Source organism: Pipistrellus kuhlii, unplaced genomic scaffold (genome assembly GCF_014108245.1).
Source record: "Pipistrellus kuhlii isolate mPipKuh1 unplaced genomic scaffold, mPipKuh1.p scaffold_m20_p_28, whole genome shotgun sequence".
NCBI classification, from domain to species: Eukaryota; Metazoa; Chordata; class Mammalia; order Chiroptera; family Vespertilionidae; genus Pipistrellus; species Pipistrellus kuhlii.
In genome coordinates this window covers 128,446-143,531 of record NW_023425527.1, presented here as the reverse complement: position 1 = coordinate 143,531, position 15,086 = coordinate 128,446, and the positions used below count along the sequence as shown (strand labels likewise).

At 39.6% G+C, this 15,086-nt stretch overlaps 1 protein-coding gene and 1 non-coding gene across 3 annotated transcripts in view; both read left to right on the top strand.

Annotated features, from left to right (window-relative positions):
• Positions 1-1,493: 1,493 nt before the first annotated feature.
• Positions 1,494-15,086, top strand: part of PPM1E (protein phosphatase, Mg2+/Mn2+ dependent 1E) — an 80,053-nt gene continuing 66,460 nt past the window's right edge. For both annotated transcript variants that reach the window (XM_036454277.2, XM_036454276.2), the window contains exon 1: positions 1,494-2,176. In XM_036454277.2, coding sequence (XP_036310170.1) covers positions 1,671-2,176 — 506 coding nt within the window. In that variant the 5' untranslated portion in view covers positions 1,494-1,670. The remainder of the gene's footprint in view (positions 2,177-15,086) is intronic.
• On the top strand, positions 9,755-9,861 carry LOC118728133. The gene has a single exon (XR_004990801.1). It is a non-coding gene; the product is annotated as a U6 spliceosomal RNA (small nuclear RNA).

Sequence of the window (15,086 nt, the reverse complement as noted above, 5' to 3'; positions counted from 1 at the left end):
CAGTATTACGTTTAAAAAATTGGTAGGGAGCCAAAACCGGTTTGGCTCAGTGGATAGAGCATTGTCCTATGGACTGAAAGGTCCCGGATTCAATTCTGGTCAAGGGCATGTACCTTGGTTGAGGGCATATCCCCAGAAGGGGGTGTGCAAGAGGCAGCTGATCCATGATTCTCATTGATGTTTCTAATTCTCTCTTTCTTCCTCTCTAAAAAAATCAATAATATATATATATATTATAAATTGGTAGGGAGACTCCTTCTGCCATTTAATTGACTATAAATGGCATATTTCTTTTTTAAAAATATATTTTGTTGATTTTTTACAGAGAGGAGGAGAGGGATAGAGAGCTAGAAACGTCAATGAGAGAGAAACTTCGACCGGCTGCCTCTTGCACACCCCCTACCGGGGATGTGCCCGCAACCAATGTACATGCCCTAGACCAGAATCGAACCTGGGACCTTTCAGTCCGCAGACCGACGCTCTACCACTGAGCCAAACCGGTTTCGGCTAAATAGCATATTTAACCTTCAATCCAACTGAAACCTAGAAACCTAGAGGATGGGCAGATAATTTACGAATATATTTGTTTGTTTTTTAGATATAGAGGTGAACATATTTTTCAAAGTAGAGAAAGGATATGTTTGCTGAATTACATGTTACATGGACATAGCAGTATGCAGAAAGGCTGCTATCATCTATACAGCCTCTCCCTTTCCCAAACCCTCACTCAGTAAGGCTTAAAATAATAGGTTTGTGTATAATTTGGTAAGAAAATTTGAATCATTTAAAGTTTCAGTTTCAATCTAAAAGAAAGATTGGGGAGATGAGGAAGAAAAGCAAACAAAATGGGGGAAAATACATATTATGTAATAATGTATAGTATATATTATGCAGAGACTAAAGAAGGGTAAGCTGGAACACTAATGTCTTTGCAGTGGAAAGAACTGGATTTGCTCCTTGTTGCATCACTGCATGTGACCTTGAGCAAAGTCACAATGTCTTTACTGCTCAGTTTCATCTATAATGGTGGTGTCTTCTACCTTGAGGCATTATTGAGAGGATTAAAGGGACGAAAACCTATCCTATATTAATGTCATCCACAAAGTACTCATAAGGTAGCAGCATCTTTCAACAGAGAAAGACACCAAGGCAAGGCAGGAACAGATAAGGAATCCAATCAAAGTGGGAACCCACAGACTTGGAGATGCCTTGGTTCACTTTATCCCCTTCAGGCTAGGCTAGGGTATCGGTACGATAAAGATACTCAGAGTTGGAGAGACGGCGCGAGTCAAGTGTCCGTTGGACTTTGGGAACTCGACGGGGAGGGACCTTGGAATTAATTAGAGCCGGTTGCCATGGCGACAGTCTCTAGGCAGCGTGGGCTGAGCTCTCGAGGATGGGCCTCCGCGGGACCCCGAGCGCGTGCCCGCCGCCAACTTTCCCTCCAGATCCGAGGAGCGGCGCGCCCCGCCCCCGCGCCCGCCGCGCACGTCGGCACTCGGCGGCGCGCACGCCTGCGGAGCCCTCTCCAGGCAGCCGGTGCTGATCGCTCGCTCGTGCCGGTGCGGCCGCCCGCCGCCCTTGTGGAAGCCGAGGCTCGAGGGCCGCCCCCTCCCCTTCCTGGGCTTCCTCCCACCCACTTCCCGCTGGGCGCCGGGGCGAGAGCAGCGATGGCCGGCTGCGGTCCTGAGGAGAAAACTTACCGGCGCTTCCTGGAGCTGTTCCTGGGCGAGTTTCGCGGACCCTGCGGCGGCGGCGAGCCGGAGCCGGAGCCGGAGCCCGAACCCGAACTCGAGTCGGAGCCCGAGCCCGAGCCCGAGCCGGAGCCCGAGTCCGAGTCCGAACTGGTAGCGGCTGAGGCGGCCGAGGAGGCTTCGAGTGAGGAGCCCGGGGAGGAGGCGGCCGCGGTCGCCGCGACGGAGGAGGGGGAGCAGGAGCAGGACCACGACCCCGAGCCGGAGCCGGAGGAGGAGGAGGCGGTGGAGGACGAGGCGGCGGCGGCGGAGGGCGAGGAGGAGGCAGCGGCCACCCCGGGGCAGTCGGCCGTGCCGCCGCCGCCGCCGCAGCCCCAGCTGCCGCCGCTGCCCCCGCTCCCACGGCCGCTGTCGGAGCGCATCACCCGCGAGGAGGTGGAGGGCGAAAGCCTGGACCTGTGCCTGCAGCAGCTCTACAAATAGTTAAGTAGCGGGGCTCGGCCGGGGGTGGGCCCGCTCGCTGTCCCCGCCGCGGCGCCCCTCCAACTGCTCTCTTCCCCGCTCCTCATCCCCCACCCCCGCGCCTGGCGTCGCCGAAAGCGCCCCCGCGGCTCCGGCTCCGGCGGGCGGACGGGCGGCTGCGGGCTGCCCACGCCCGCCCCGGCCCCCGCGCCCTCCCGCCGGGCCGGGCCCTTCCCCCCAGGTCACCTCCACCTCCCACTTCTGGGTCCGCTTCACAGACCCTCTCCCCTTCGCGCCTCGGAAGGTCCTGGGAGCTCCGTCCTCCCAGGTCCCCTCCTCCCAGGACTCCCCCCCCCGCCCGGGTCTGTCTGTCTCCCCCGGTCTGAGCGCCTTGTTTGGCGGCTGATGAGCGGTGCCTCCTGCGTAACCGCACCGACAGGGATCATGCCGGCCCGTGGCCACCGGAGAGAGATTCGAGTTGGAAGTGAAGAGTTTCTTTAGATGCCTTCATACACTGGAGTCTGGTTATCCCAGTGTAAAGACGTATGATAAAGTCGTGATTGAGGGACGTGGGGAGGAATTGGGAGGTGAAGGGTAAGCAGCATTTTACAAGCTGAGCCTTCAGGTGAGAGACAAGCCCTCATTCGTTCAAGTGGACAAGTCAAGGCTGGCTTGACGAAATTGCCATTAGATGCAGCATTTTCAGCCCATTAAGTAGATGGGGTCGGGGAGAGAAAGCAGATGGCTTAGCTACACACAGATGCAAGTCGAAAATAGAAAGGTCAAGGCTTTGCCTTTCATCCCAGTTCTGGGTTTTAGGGGCTTGAAATAGAAACGGTTTGCCATCGCGTCTCTTTCTAAATGGAATTGTTCTGAAATAAAATGACAGGAGAATACTAACAAGTTTCTGGGAACATTGGTAAGCCTGGGAGTGTTTTGCCGTTCTGCTGGTTGTTGTAATGAAAGGTGTAAAACTTTGGCCCCCCAAAAAAGTTTTCTACTGCAAGATTCACTGCAATTAAATTCACACTCACGTCTTGGATCCTCTCAAAGGCTTCAATTAAGAGAAGGGCCTGGAAAGTAAATGTTTTTGTCTTCATTCAACCTATCAGATAGCTGATCAAAATTTTCCTCTTAAAGCTGAAGGTTAGCATTAGGTAAGAAACATTTAACTTATTGCTGTAGAAATGGACTGTGTTGATGTTCCACACTTTATAAGAGATTTAAATTTAAAATTTGAAATACTCTCCGATTACCAAAGTAGTAATGTTTCTTGGCGAATTAAAAAAAAAAGTGGTGTGTAATGCCACCATCCATGTGGAATGACAAACAGTATTAACATTTTAGAGTTGTCCTAGTGTTTGTAATTTGCCATTGAAAGGGCTTCCGAAATGTCACTTTTTTTTTTTTAACACTATAAAAACACTTAAAGCTTCTTTTTACAAACAAAATGAAATGTTTAATAAAGTGGAAGAATTTACCTCAGAATCAGACTAATGCTATTTGGACAGTTTTTACCTTTGCAAATGCTGTTGCAGAACTTAAAGAGAGAAACAGGGAAGTTCCATTAAAAAGAGAGTCATTAGTTAAGAATAACTATAAACATTTGTCATTCAAGGCTTTTAAAGGAATGAAATCTGCTCTACACCCATTGGCTCAGTCCACCTGGGTCTTTGAAGGGTCCCAGGTTGCATTCAATTTCCGTCAAGGGCCGGTCAATGATTCTCATCATTGATGTTTCTGTCTCTCTTTCCCTATCCCTTCCTCTCTGAAAATCAATAAAAATGTATTTAAAAAAAAAGAATGAAATCTGTATAAAGATGATGACAAGTAGATGTATGTTTTTCCATTTTGAAGGGCAGTGAGATTAGTTTCGATAAACGTGTAAACTAGAAAAAGTATTTAAAAGATCCAATGGCTATGTAATGAAGAATAAAGTGAATTTGAAGTAATACTACCAAAATTAAAGTTGGAAGATATTACTTTGCTTTAAGTCAAATTTCATCATTTAAGGCCATTACCTGTTTTTATTCATATATAAAATGGCTGGTTTGCTTATGCAAATTAACTTTAAAAATTTTAACAGATAAACCAAAAACTAAAAAAGAACCCCACAGAACTTAGAAATACTTTTAATGCTTTGTTTTTATTTTATTTATAAAATAAGTCATATCACTTAGTTACAAAAATCAATATTGGAAGACATGGTAGGGGTAGATCATTTTCTGCCCAAGCACTTTATTTTACATATGAGAAAACTATGGATTCAGATTCAGAAATGACAGATTATGTACAAATAATTTCAACAGTTCTCAATACAAAACTTCTCAATATGCCAAGGTTGTGGGTTTGATCCCTGGTCAGGGCACATACAAAAATCAACTGGTGAATGCATAATTAAGTGGAACAACAAATAAATAGAAAAACTCCCTGACATATTTGCAATGTTGGGTTCTCAAATTTCCCAAGAAATATTCTTAAATAACTCTGATTAGGAATATGTTGGAATTGCCTATTGGGGAAGGTGAAGATTGTTTTTCTAAGTATTTTCTCAAATACCCACCTACTCTATTTATTTTGGGAATTCTTAATATATTTTAAAAATTATCAAGCTTGGGAGGGTATGTATGGGAGGAGGGGAATGGTAAGATATGTACACAGATAATAATTTAATAATTAAAAAAAATAAAATAAAAATTATCTAGCTCGTCAAATGTATGCTTAAGTTCTTAAGTGAGGTTACCTGAACTATATATTCACTAATTTGATAGTTGGGATTGGTGTAAGAAGAAATTAACAGTGTTTAATGCCAGTTTCTTAAATCACTAGTGTTTTTTTCTTATCAATATTTTAGAAGTATACAATAAGTAGCTGCTAAGGTTCTCTGAAGAAAAAAATAAAGGTCCTCATCCATAGGTGTACGATTTTAATCCAGTCTCTTCCTGCACCCTCCACATCCCTTTCACCCTGATAATTATCAATCCACTCTCTTTCTTTGCCCCTGATTCTATTATATTCAGTTTATTCTGTTCTTCAGATTTTTAATTCACTTGATTTTTAGACTCACTTGTTGATATATATGTATTCGTTCATCATAATTTTTATCTTTTTTCTTCTTCTTCCTCTTCTTAAAGAATACCTTTCAGCATTTCATATAATACTGGTTTGGTGGTAATGAACTCCTTTAGCTGTTTCTTATCTGTGAAGCTCTTTAGCTGACCTTCAATTCTGAATAATAACTTTGCTGGGTAGAGTAATCTTGTTTGTAGGTTCTTGCTATTCATCACTTCAAATATTTGTTGCCACTTCCTCCTGGCCTGCATAGTTTCTGTTGAGAAATCAGCTGATAGTCGTATGGGTGCTCCCTTATAGGTAACTGTTTTTCTCTTGCTGCTTGTAAGATTCTCTCTGTCTTTTGTCCTTGGCATTTTAATTATGATGTGTCTTGGTGTGGTCCTCTTTGGATTCCTTTTGTTTGGGGTTCTGTGCGCTTCCTGGACTTGTAAATCTATTTCTTTCACCAGGTGGGGGAAGTTTTCTGACATTATTTCTTCAAATAGGTTTTCAGTATCTTGCACTCTCTATTCTTCTGGCACCCCCATAATTCTGATGTTGGTACACTTGAAGTTGTCCCAGAGGCTCCTTACACTATCTTCAACTTTCTGGATTCTCTTCTCTTCTTGCTTCTCCAGAGGAGAGTCCTTTGCCTCTTTGTATTCCAAATCTTTGACTTGATTCTTGCATTCCTTTAGTCTGCTGTTGGGTTTCTTGTATATTTTTTATTTCAGTCAGTGTATGTTTAATTTCTAGTTGGTCCTTTTTCATATCCTCAAGGGTCTCATTAAATTTATCGGCCTTTTCTAGAAAATTCTTGAAAAACCTATAACCATGGTTTTGAACTCTATATCCAGTCTTTTGTTCTCTTCCATTTCTTTCATTTGAGATCTATTTCCTTGTCTTGGCATTTTTGCTGCTTCTCTGAGTTGGTAAGATGGCTTTGTGTGTTTGGTGTCCTATATGGCCTGGGGGGTCAGCCTCCTCAGTTACCTGAGGAAGACACTCTTGGTTCACCCCTTTATCGACTGTGTGCTCAGCTTTGTTGTAGTTAAGCCTTGATTGCTGTTGGGAAGAATTGACCTCCAGGCCAGTTGGATGTGAGTATCAGCTGTGTCTACTCCTGTACTGGATACCTTCTGTATTGGAGACACTCTTCTAGGATCAGACTTGCAAAATTGCAAAAGCCTCTGTGCTCAACTTGGATGGGGCAGAGTCTCAGGGCTGAGCTGACAGTCTTAGCTTCCAGTCAGTCCTGCCTTTGTGCGTGCCTCAGACCTCTGCCTTCCACGGCTCCCCTGAGTTTTCACCTGGCAGTCCAGGTTCCCCCTGCAAGAGTGTGGGTGCCCTAGGAGCTCACCCGGAATTGAGTTGGGTCTCTGTAGTCTGGAGCTTCTGACTCTTTCCACTATGGAGAGGCCCAGCAACCTCCACAGTCAGACCTCTCTGCGCACACACTCACATGACTGTAGACTCTGCCCACTGCGGCTCCCGGCTCCCCCGAGTCTCCCAGTCTCTGAGTCTCTGGATGCCTTTCTCTACAGTCCAGACTCCATCCATACGAGCCTGGGTCCACGGGGTTTTGGACGGGGTTGCGGTTTAGTGCAGTTGTAACTGGGGTTCATTGCAGCCAGGGGCTTTCTTTCCCCTCCTGCCAGCCAGGCACTCGGTCGCCCTTCCTCTCTGCACGTGAGCGTCTCCCTACTTCAGTGCTTTGCAGCTTCCCTGATCCGTGAGCCTCTCTCTTTCTTTCTAGTTGTAGATTTTCCCACTCAGCCAGCTTTCCTGTGGTTTTGGATGATGTTCGTTCTGTCTTTTAGTTGTTGTTTTGAAATTGTTGTGCAAGGTGGCAGTTTAGGTACTTACCTAGGTTGCCATCTTGGTTTCTCCTCCTTTTTCATTTTTAAAAGTTAAAAGAGAATAAATATTTTTGCTGAGCTACTTTGGAGTCTATATTAATGTCATGTATCCAATATGAGGTTTTTTTAGAAGCCAGTAAAATACATACTGGTTATAATGATCAGTGGGTTATATAAATTAACACAAAGCAGTGATCATTTGTATTCAACAAGTGTCATTGTATACAGTTTCCCACCATTGGGTTCATATTCAATAATATAGTTTGGAATCATTATTATTGTAAAATTCTTATTTCTTTGAATGATGAATTTAAAAATGGCTCAAAGTAAATGTACTTCAGAGACAGAATTCCATTTTATATGTTAAAATATTCAGTTTATGTTCAACATGTAATACTAAAGTAAAACTATCCTTGACTATCAAGGAGAGGAGGAGAAAAAGGACAAGTATTATGTCAGCTAATAGTGCAGATTTGTAAAAATAATTTGAAGATTAAAATATATTAAAGACCAAATATAAAATGAAAACATTATCTCAGAAAGAGGACTTACCAGTACTCTTACTCAAGTCAACTAATTAAACTAGTATATTTTTATATTCTTATATAAGTCAAAATTACCAGACCATGAAACAATTTCTTCTCATTTCCATAAGGAGCATAAAAGATTTTAATTAAGTTTTGCTATGTTTAAAATTTTCCTGTTTTATTTATTTTTTATTTATTTATTTTTTAAAATATATTTTATTGATTTTGTACAGAGAGAAAGGGAGAGAGATAGAGAACTAGAAACCGATGAGAGAGAGAGTCATCGACCAGCTGCCTCTTGCACACCCCCTACTGGGGATATGCCCGCAACTAAGGTACATGCCTTGACCGGAATCGAACCCAGGCCCTTTCAGTCCCCAAGCCGACACTCTATCCATTGAGCCAAACCAGTCTCGGCAAAAAATTTTCCTCAGTTTTAAAGAGTTGTTTATTTTACTATAACTTTTCTAAGAGATTGTTTAAATAAAGATAGCCTTATGTATGACTTGGTAATTTTGTGTTAATATATACTGTGAAAAAATTATAGGTATTCAGTTCCTGAGGCAGATGTGATCAGTTGTGTTGAAGTAAGATATTAGATCATTTGCTATTTCATAACATGAATAATTAACAGTAAATCCTAAAACTAATTAGAATAAAGACAGTTTCAATTTTTGAAAATGACATTATTGAAGTTTACTTTTTTTAGTCACTTGTTTTCAATCTCCTTACAGAAAGTATTTCAAGTGGCAAATTAATTTTATTATAATGGGAGTAATATTTATTTAGTCATCAAAAAATTATTAAGTGCCTACCATGTCGCTTACACAGAAATAAAATACTTGTTCCTTTCCTCAAGAAGTGTGTGGTTTAGCCGAAACCGGTTTGGCTCAGTGGATATAGCGTTGGCCTATGGACTAAAAGGTCCTGGGTTCGATTCCGGTCAAGGGCATGAACCTTGGTTGCGGGCACATCCCCAATAGGGGTTGTGCAAGAGGCAGCTGATCTATGATTCTCTCTCATTGATGTTTCTATCACTCTCTCTTCCTCTTTGAAAAAAATCAATAAAATATATTAAAAAAAGAAAAAGAAAAAAAAAAAGAAGTGTGTGGTTTAGAGGAAAAGTCAGAAGTTAACCTGCAAGTACAGTATAATGCAAGTATAATAAAAGTTACTATTAAATCTGTTATGTATGAGGTGGTATTCTAAGCAAAATGCTGTCATTTTCTGTTTTAAGATCAAGATCTTAATGTGTAGCAGCATCCAAGGTCACACAGTAAGTGTTAGAATTATTATTTGAATTCAGATGTGTCTGACTCTGAAGCTTATCTTAACTGCCTCTATATGCGTACTGATAAGAGTACACAGCTATGCAGAGGATTTTATGGGGACACTGAGGGAGATGTGCCAATGTAGGCTGTTGGATCCTGGAAGGTGATACTTAAAATTGAATTTAGAAGACTAAACAGGAATTAGCCAAGAGAAGGAGGGAGCTGAAAATGATTCTAACAGAGAGACTATCATGTGCAAAGTTATGGTAATGACAGAACATAGACCATTTGAGACTTGTCTGATTCACTGTTATTTCTCTGAATAAATGAAGGTAAACATGTAAGAAAGACCAGAGAAGTACCCCAAAGGTCATTCATTCATTTATTCATTCAGTATTGTGTACTTTAGACTTAGTATTCACAGCATCTCTGGAAAGATACTGAGATTTTTTAAACTACAAGTCATAACAATGTCACTAATGTTAAACAAAATACCACATAATCAGGAAACTGAAGAACCTTATACTTTTTCTTCTGCCTTCTAATTTGTCTTATTTGGCTTTTAGTTGTTAAAACTTTCTCTCTTTTTCCCTGATTATTTCTCTCGTCAATGCTACCTGATGCTAATCTGCCTAAAGTGTTCTCATTTAAACTATAAAGTCCTATTTACTTCCTAAAGATTTATGAAAGGATAAGCATGTTTCTCTGTATCAGATCCACTTTATCTTTCAGAGGATAAATTTAGTAAAAGTACTAAAACTTTCAAAGATTATTTATAGTAATATCCCGGTTTCTTTAATTAATATGAGTTGAATGTCTAAAGATTGTTTTAGTGTGCCATTTTTGTTACGATTGCAGTAGATAATCATTTGTGGTAAAAATAAAGTGTGCTTGCTTCGGCAGCACATATACTAAAATTGGAACGATACAGAGAAGATTAGCATGGCCCCTGCGCAAGGATGACATGCAAATTCGTGAAGCATTCCATATTTAAAAATAAATAAATAAAATAAAATAAAAAAGTGTATAGAGGCAAATATTCACATCTTCAGCACGGATTGAATCAAGTGAAAGTTTAGTAATTTTAATTTCTGAAGTTATTGGAACACAGATTTTTATGAAGTAAAAAAGCTAGATAAATTTCCATACTAATGATTTAAAAATTATGTTTGAAAGATGTTTAGTAATATACATTCTTTCTGATAAAGGTTACTAAAATTCTTCTCTATAAAAAGTGCATTTTTTATTGTTTCTGTGGCACACATGAATAAAATATTTGTTGATGTGTGTTATTTCCTCATTTTTAATTCTATAAATTGGTTACTTTAGGTATCATTAATTGCTTTGTTTCAATAAATAAATCCTGAAGATAACTACCTTAGGCTATGTTTTAATATGTTGGTAGTGTTTAAAAATCTGTCCCTTTTCCTGGCTGGTATGTCTCAGTGGTTGAGTTTCTATCTATGAACCAGGAGTTCTCAGTTCTATTCTCAGTCAGGGCACATGCCTGGGTTGTGTGCTCGATCCCCAGTGTGGGGCATGCAGGAGGCAGCTGATCAATGATTCTCTCTCATCATTGATATTTCAATCTCTTTCTCCCTCTTTCTTCCTCTCTGATATTAAGAAAAATATATTTAAATTCTATTCCTTTTTAAGAAAACAATCTGTCCATTCAAAACCTGTTTAAAAGGTTTAATTGAATTCTACCAGTATCCTATATAATAAAACCCTAAATATGCAAATTGAGCGACCAGTAGAACGACTGATCTATGGAATGACTGGTCACTATGATGTGCACTGACCACCAGAGAGCAGATGCTCAACATAGGAGGTGCCCCCGATTTGGGCTGGCTAGTGGGCAGTGCCAGACCACCAGCCAAAGCAGGTGTCCAATTGCCCTGCCTGCCAGTTGCCCCATAGATCGGCCCTGATCGCTGACCAGGCCTAGGGACCCTACCCATGCACGAATTTTGTGCACCAGGCCTCTAGTTTCTTATAATTAGGAAACTAAAATTAGAAACTCAGAATGGAAAATCAAAGAGAGATTTTAACTCTTACAAGAAAGGGTTCCAAAAAGTGAAGGTGGACTATAGGAAAAGTACTGTTCTTTTTATGAGTATTCTACAATTTGGTTATGTCTTTATTATTGGAAAATTTTGTTTTTTGCAGTATTTTGCCAGTAGGTATAAGTTTTAAAAGTTTGTGTGACCATATTTAGGAAAAATCAGCCAGTATTAATAAATCATTGATAAAGTATTAAAATGTAAATGTCTTTATCATAAATTTTATAGTTGCAATCATAATGTACTAATTATATTTTGTCTTTTCACTTAATATTGAATATATGATACACAATTTCCATATCTCTATATAGATTTCCAAATTATTATTTTTGTTGCCTAATTTTCCATCTATAGGCTATATATAATCTGATCTTTGTGCATAATTATGCTATTAGTCTTCTGTTGAATAATTTTCTTAGGTTAATTTCTGGAAGTGTTTCTTCTAAACATTTAAAACTAAAGACTACTTATATAATTTTGATTTGGGAAATTCTGGAGTGTGTGTGTTATGTTTGTTGTTGGCTCATTTAATATAACAATAGCAGCTGATACTTCTGATTGAGTCAGGCAAAGTGCCAAATACTTTGTGTGTGTAGTTGTATTTAATTTTCCCACAAATTGTATTAGATATGGGATTCATGGATCAGAAAAATTTGACAACTTGCCCAAAGTTGTACAATTAATTATGCCACACTAGCACAGCCAAGGATGAACCTGAGTGGGGGCAGTGAAAGATTGAGAAAAGACAGACAAGAGAATGAAAGCTGGATCTGGGTGGGATGCAGTCCTCTCTGATGGATAGCTAGTGACAGCACCACAGCCTGTAAGCCGTCTATTTTATAGCCAGATGCCATGAGGCAAAGTAAGGGCGTGGTTACAACGTTCTCGTGAGTTTCCAATCTACCCAATTACATGCACCTGAACTCTATCAAGCCCACATCACTCAGGCACGTGGCGCCACGTGTTTGGACCATAGGTTCAAGCTTACAATTATAGCTGTTGGCTGTAATTGTTCTGTGAGGGCTCTGCGTTCCAAGCTGGGACTTGCACGTAGCCATCGGAGGCCCGTGCCCTCTCATTAGTCCGAGGCTTGAACCTGTTCAAACACTGTGTCCGTTAATATTTTTATTTGGACATTAAACTGATAAATGGCTAAAATGGTATACAGAACTGTGTGACTCCAAAACTCCACTGGCTCTCAGATTGAATACTTAACAGTTAAATGACAAGATTTTTATAGTAGTACACAAGATTAGATTAGCTATTTTGTGTGGAAGTTCTTTGAATACACATGACTTTTGTATTCAGTATATAAATGCATTATTATTGGCCCCAAATAGTTTTTAAACAATGAGAATCTAAAAACTGACTTTTCTCTGACTTTTCTTCAAGAATAACTAATTTGTTATTCTTGGGGACCATGAACTATTCATTTTATATTACTCCCATTTTTACAGTGTTTGACATTTCAAAGGGTTTATTTAGGGAGCATACATAACCACTATAGAAATTATTTCACTCAATGAACAAATGCTGCAATAAAAATGAAAATGGGAAATGAATTAGAAGTCTTTAATACTCAAATAGAAATAAAAATTCCCTGAGATCTTAAAGATATAAATTTTAGTATTTGGGGGAGAATATACACAATAGCATTTCTGTTCAAGATATCTAAGTTCTATATAATATATATTTGATAGTGTTTAGCTGTTAGTAGCTATTTCAATTGTAGAATTATCAAATGTGTTTATTATTTGAAATAATGATCTACAGCTCATAATAATTTTTATAATCTGAAATATGAAGAGGAAAATCACAATAATAAGAATAGAATGATTTTTAAGAAACAGTAATTTTCAAGTGCTGGTAGTCTGAAAAAAAAATGGCTTCTGTTGCATTCAGAGATAACACAGTTTTCTTTCAAGCACAACTATAGAAATACCAGTTCTTTATACAAACTCTTATTCCAGGTTTCTATTTTTGCAACCTTTCAGCACATCAAACTGCATAAAGCCTTTCCTTGATTTTCATTCACAGATACTATTTATGTATCTTTGTTATGTTATTAATATTAGTTTTACATTATGTTGTAAGAAAATGGTAGGAGATTGCGAAGTTTCACATTTTTAGTCCAAATGTAATCTGCTCATCTCAGGTAATTTAATTATTTTTCTACCTTGTATGAGGGGATATATTTTGTTTTTAACCATAAATGGCACAGATTTACTCTTCAGGGCTCCTCAGATCCTTTCAGAAGCAAGTAGAATACAATTTATGATAAATGAAAAATAATATCCTCCTTCCTCCCTTCAATTTCAATCTTTTAAAAAATATATATATATTTTATTGATTTTTCACAGAGAGGAAGGGAGAAGGATAGAGAGCTAGAAACATCGATGAGAGAGATACATCGACCAGTTGCCTCCTGCACATCCCCCACCGGAGATGTGCCTGCAACCAATGTACATGCCCTTGACCGGAATCGAACCTGGGATCCTTGAGTCTGCAGACTGACGCTCTATCCACTGAGCCAAACCAGTTTCGGCCAATTTCAATCTTAAGGACCAAATCATGTTGCATAGTTTTTTTTAGGGAAGTAGTCATAATATCGATAATTTGTGATATAGCGATTGGGCTGGCAAGGGAGGGCAGAGAATATTTTTAATTACTGCCTATAAGATATAATGTTCATTATTATTCTCAAGTTATTTCTTGTGTTTATCTTTTTTCCTCCAAAGAAAACCCAAGCTTTTTTTAAAAATTAAAAAAATTATTTTTATTAATTTCAGAGGGAGAGAGAGAGAGAAATATCAATGATGAGAGAGAACCACTGATCAGCTGCCTCCTGCACATCCCCTACTGGGGATCAAACCTATAACCTGGGCATGTGCCCCTGATAGGAACCGAACCTGGGACCCTTCAGTTCGCAAGCTGATGCTCTATCCTAGGGGTGTCGAACTCAATCAGAGAAGGGGCCAAAATCTAAAATCCAGCCTAAATCGCGGGCCGAATGGTTTACTGAACAGTCATAAACTGTCATTGTGATGGAAACGCAGCGGAGTGCAGTGATGACAGCGCGGTGCGGGCCACATTGCAAGGCCTGGCGGGACGGATTTGGCCCGCGGGCCTTGTGTTTGACACATGTGCTCTATCCACTGAGCCAAATAGGCGAGGGCAACCCAGCTCTTTAATGGCAGAGACTTCTATTTTTTTTATGTATCTCAATCCTTTTTTTGTCAAACCAGGCCCATATAAATCTCTATCTTATTCAAAATTAGTTTTGTCTTGGCTAGTTTGTATAATAGGATTTTTTTTTTAGCTTCTTTCTCTTGAAAACCTCATACCTTGGTATTTCTTTATCACAGAAAAATTGTGCACATGGTGGAGAAAAGATCAGTTTAAGTTGACTTGGGGGACTAATATAGTTGTGGAAAAATCCTAAGATGTCCTTCTGGGCCACTTGCTTTTTAATATATACAAATTGTTCCTTATTTCAGTGAAAATAGATATAAGAGACTACTGTATTTAGCTAATCCTATAATTCTTGCCAGGATAGTAGGGGTTGCTCATTTGTGAACACATTCTGCCGCCAAATTCTTAGTTGGAACATTGTGTTTATTGTGAAAGGATTTGAGTATGAACAATTTGGTTTAAAGATTAAATGAGGAAATAAGTTCTATTGGTAAACCTGATGCAATCATTAATCTTTTCAAGAAAAATTACTGAATTATAGAGAGGAGTTCACATTTAAAGTATTGAACATCATACTGAACATTATAAAAGTGGAAAGTCTCACGCATGTTTTATTTACAAGAGTTTTATAGCTTTCCTCTTGTCTTTGAGCATGGACAGATGATCTGGAGGCAACCTAGCTTGGTGTGATAAGCAACAGATTGGAACATAGAGCAGAGCTAGGTGTACAATGTCAGGGAGTACAATTCATTATATATTTATAATATCTAAGAGATTTTGATAGACACTTAGGGAGGAGGCACAAAAATAGCCATAGGTAATATGCAAATGAATCGGTATGGTTATATTCTAATAAAAGTTTACTTACAAAATAGGTGTTGGGCCTTTTTGCTTGCCACCAACATAGACCAGGATATGAATGGTACACCCTTGAACTGTTGCAGTTATATGACACAGGTTGTTT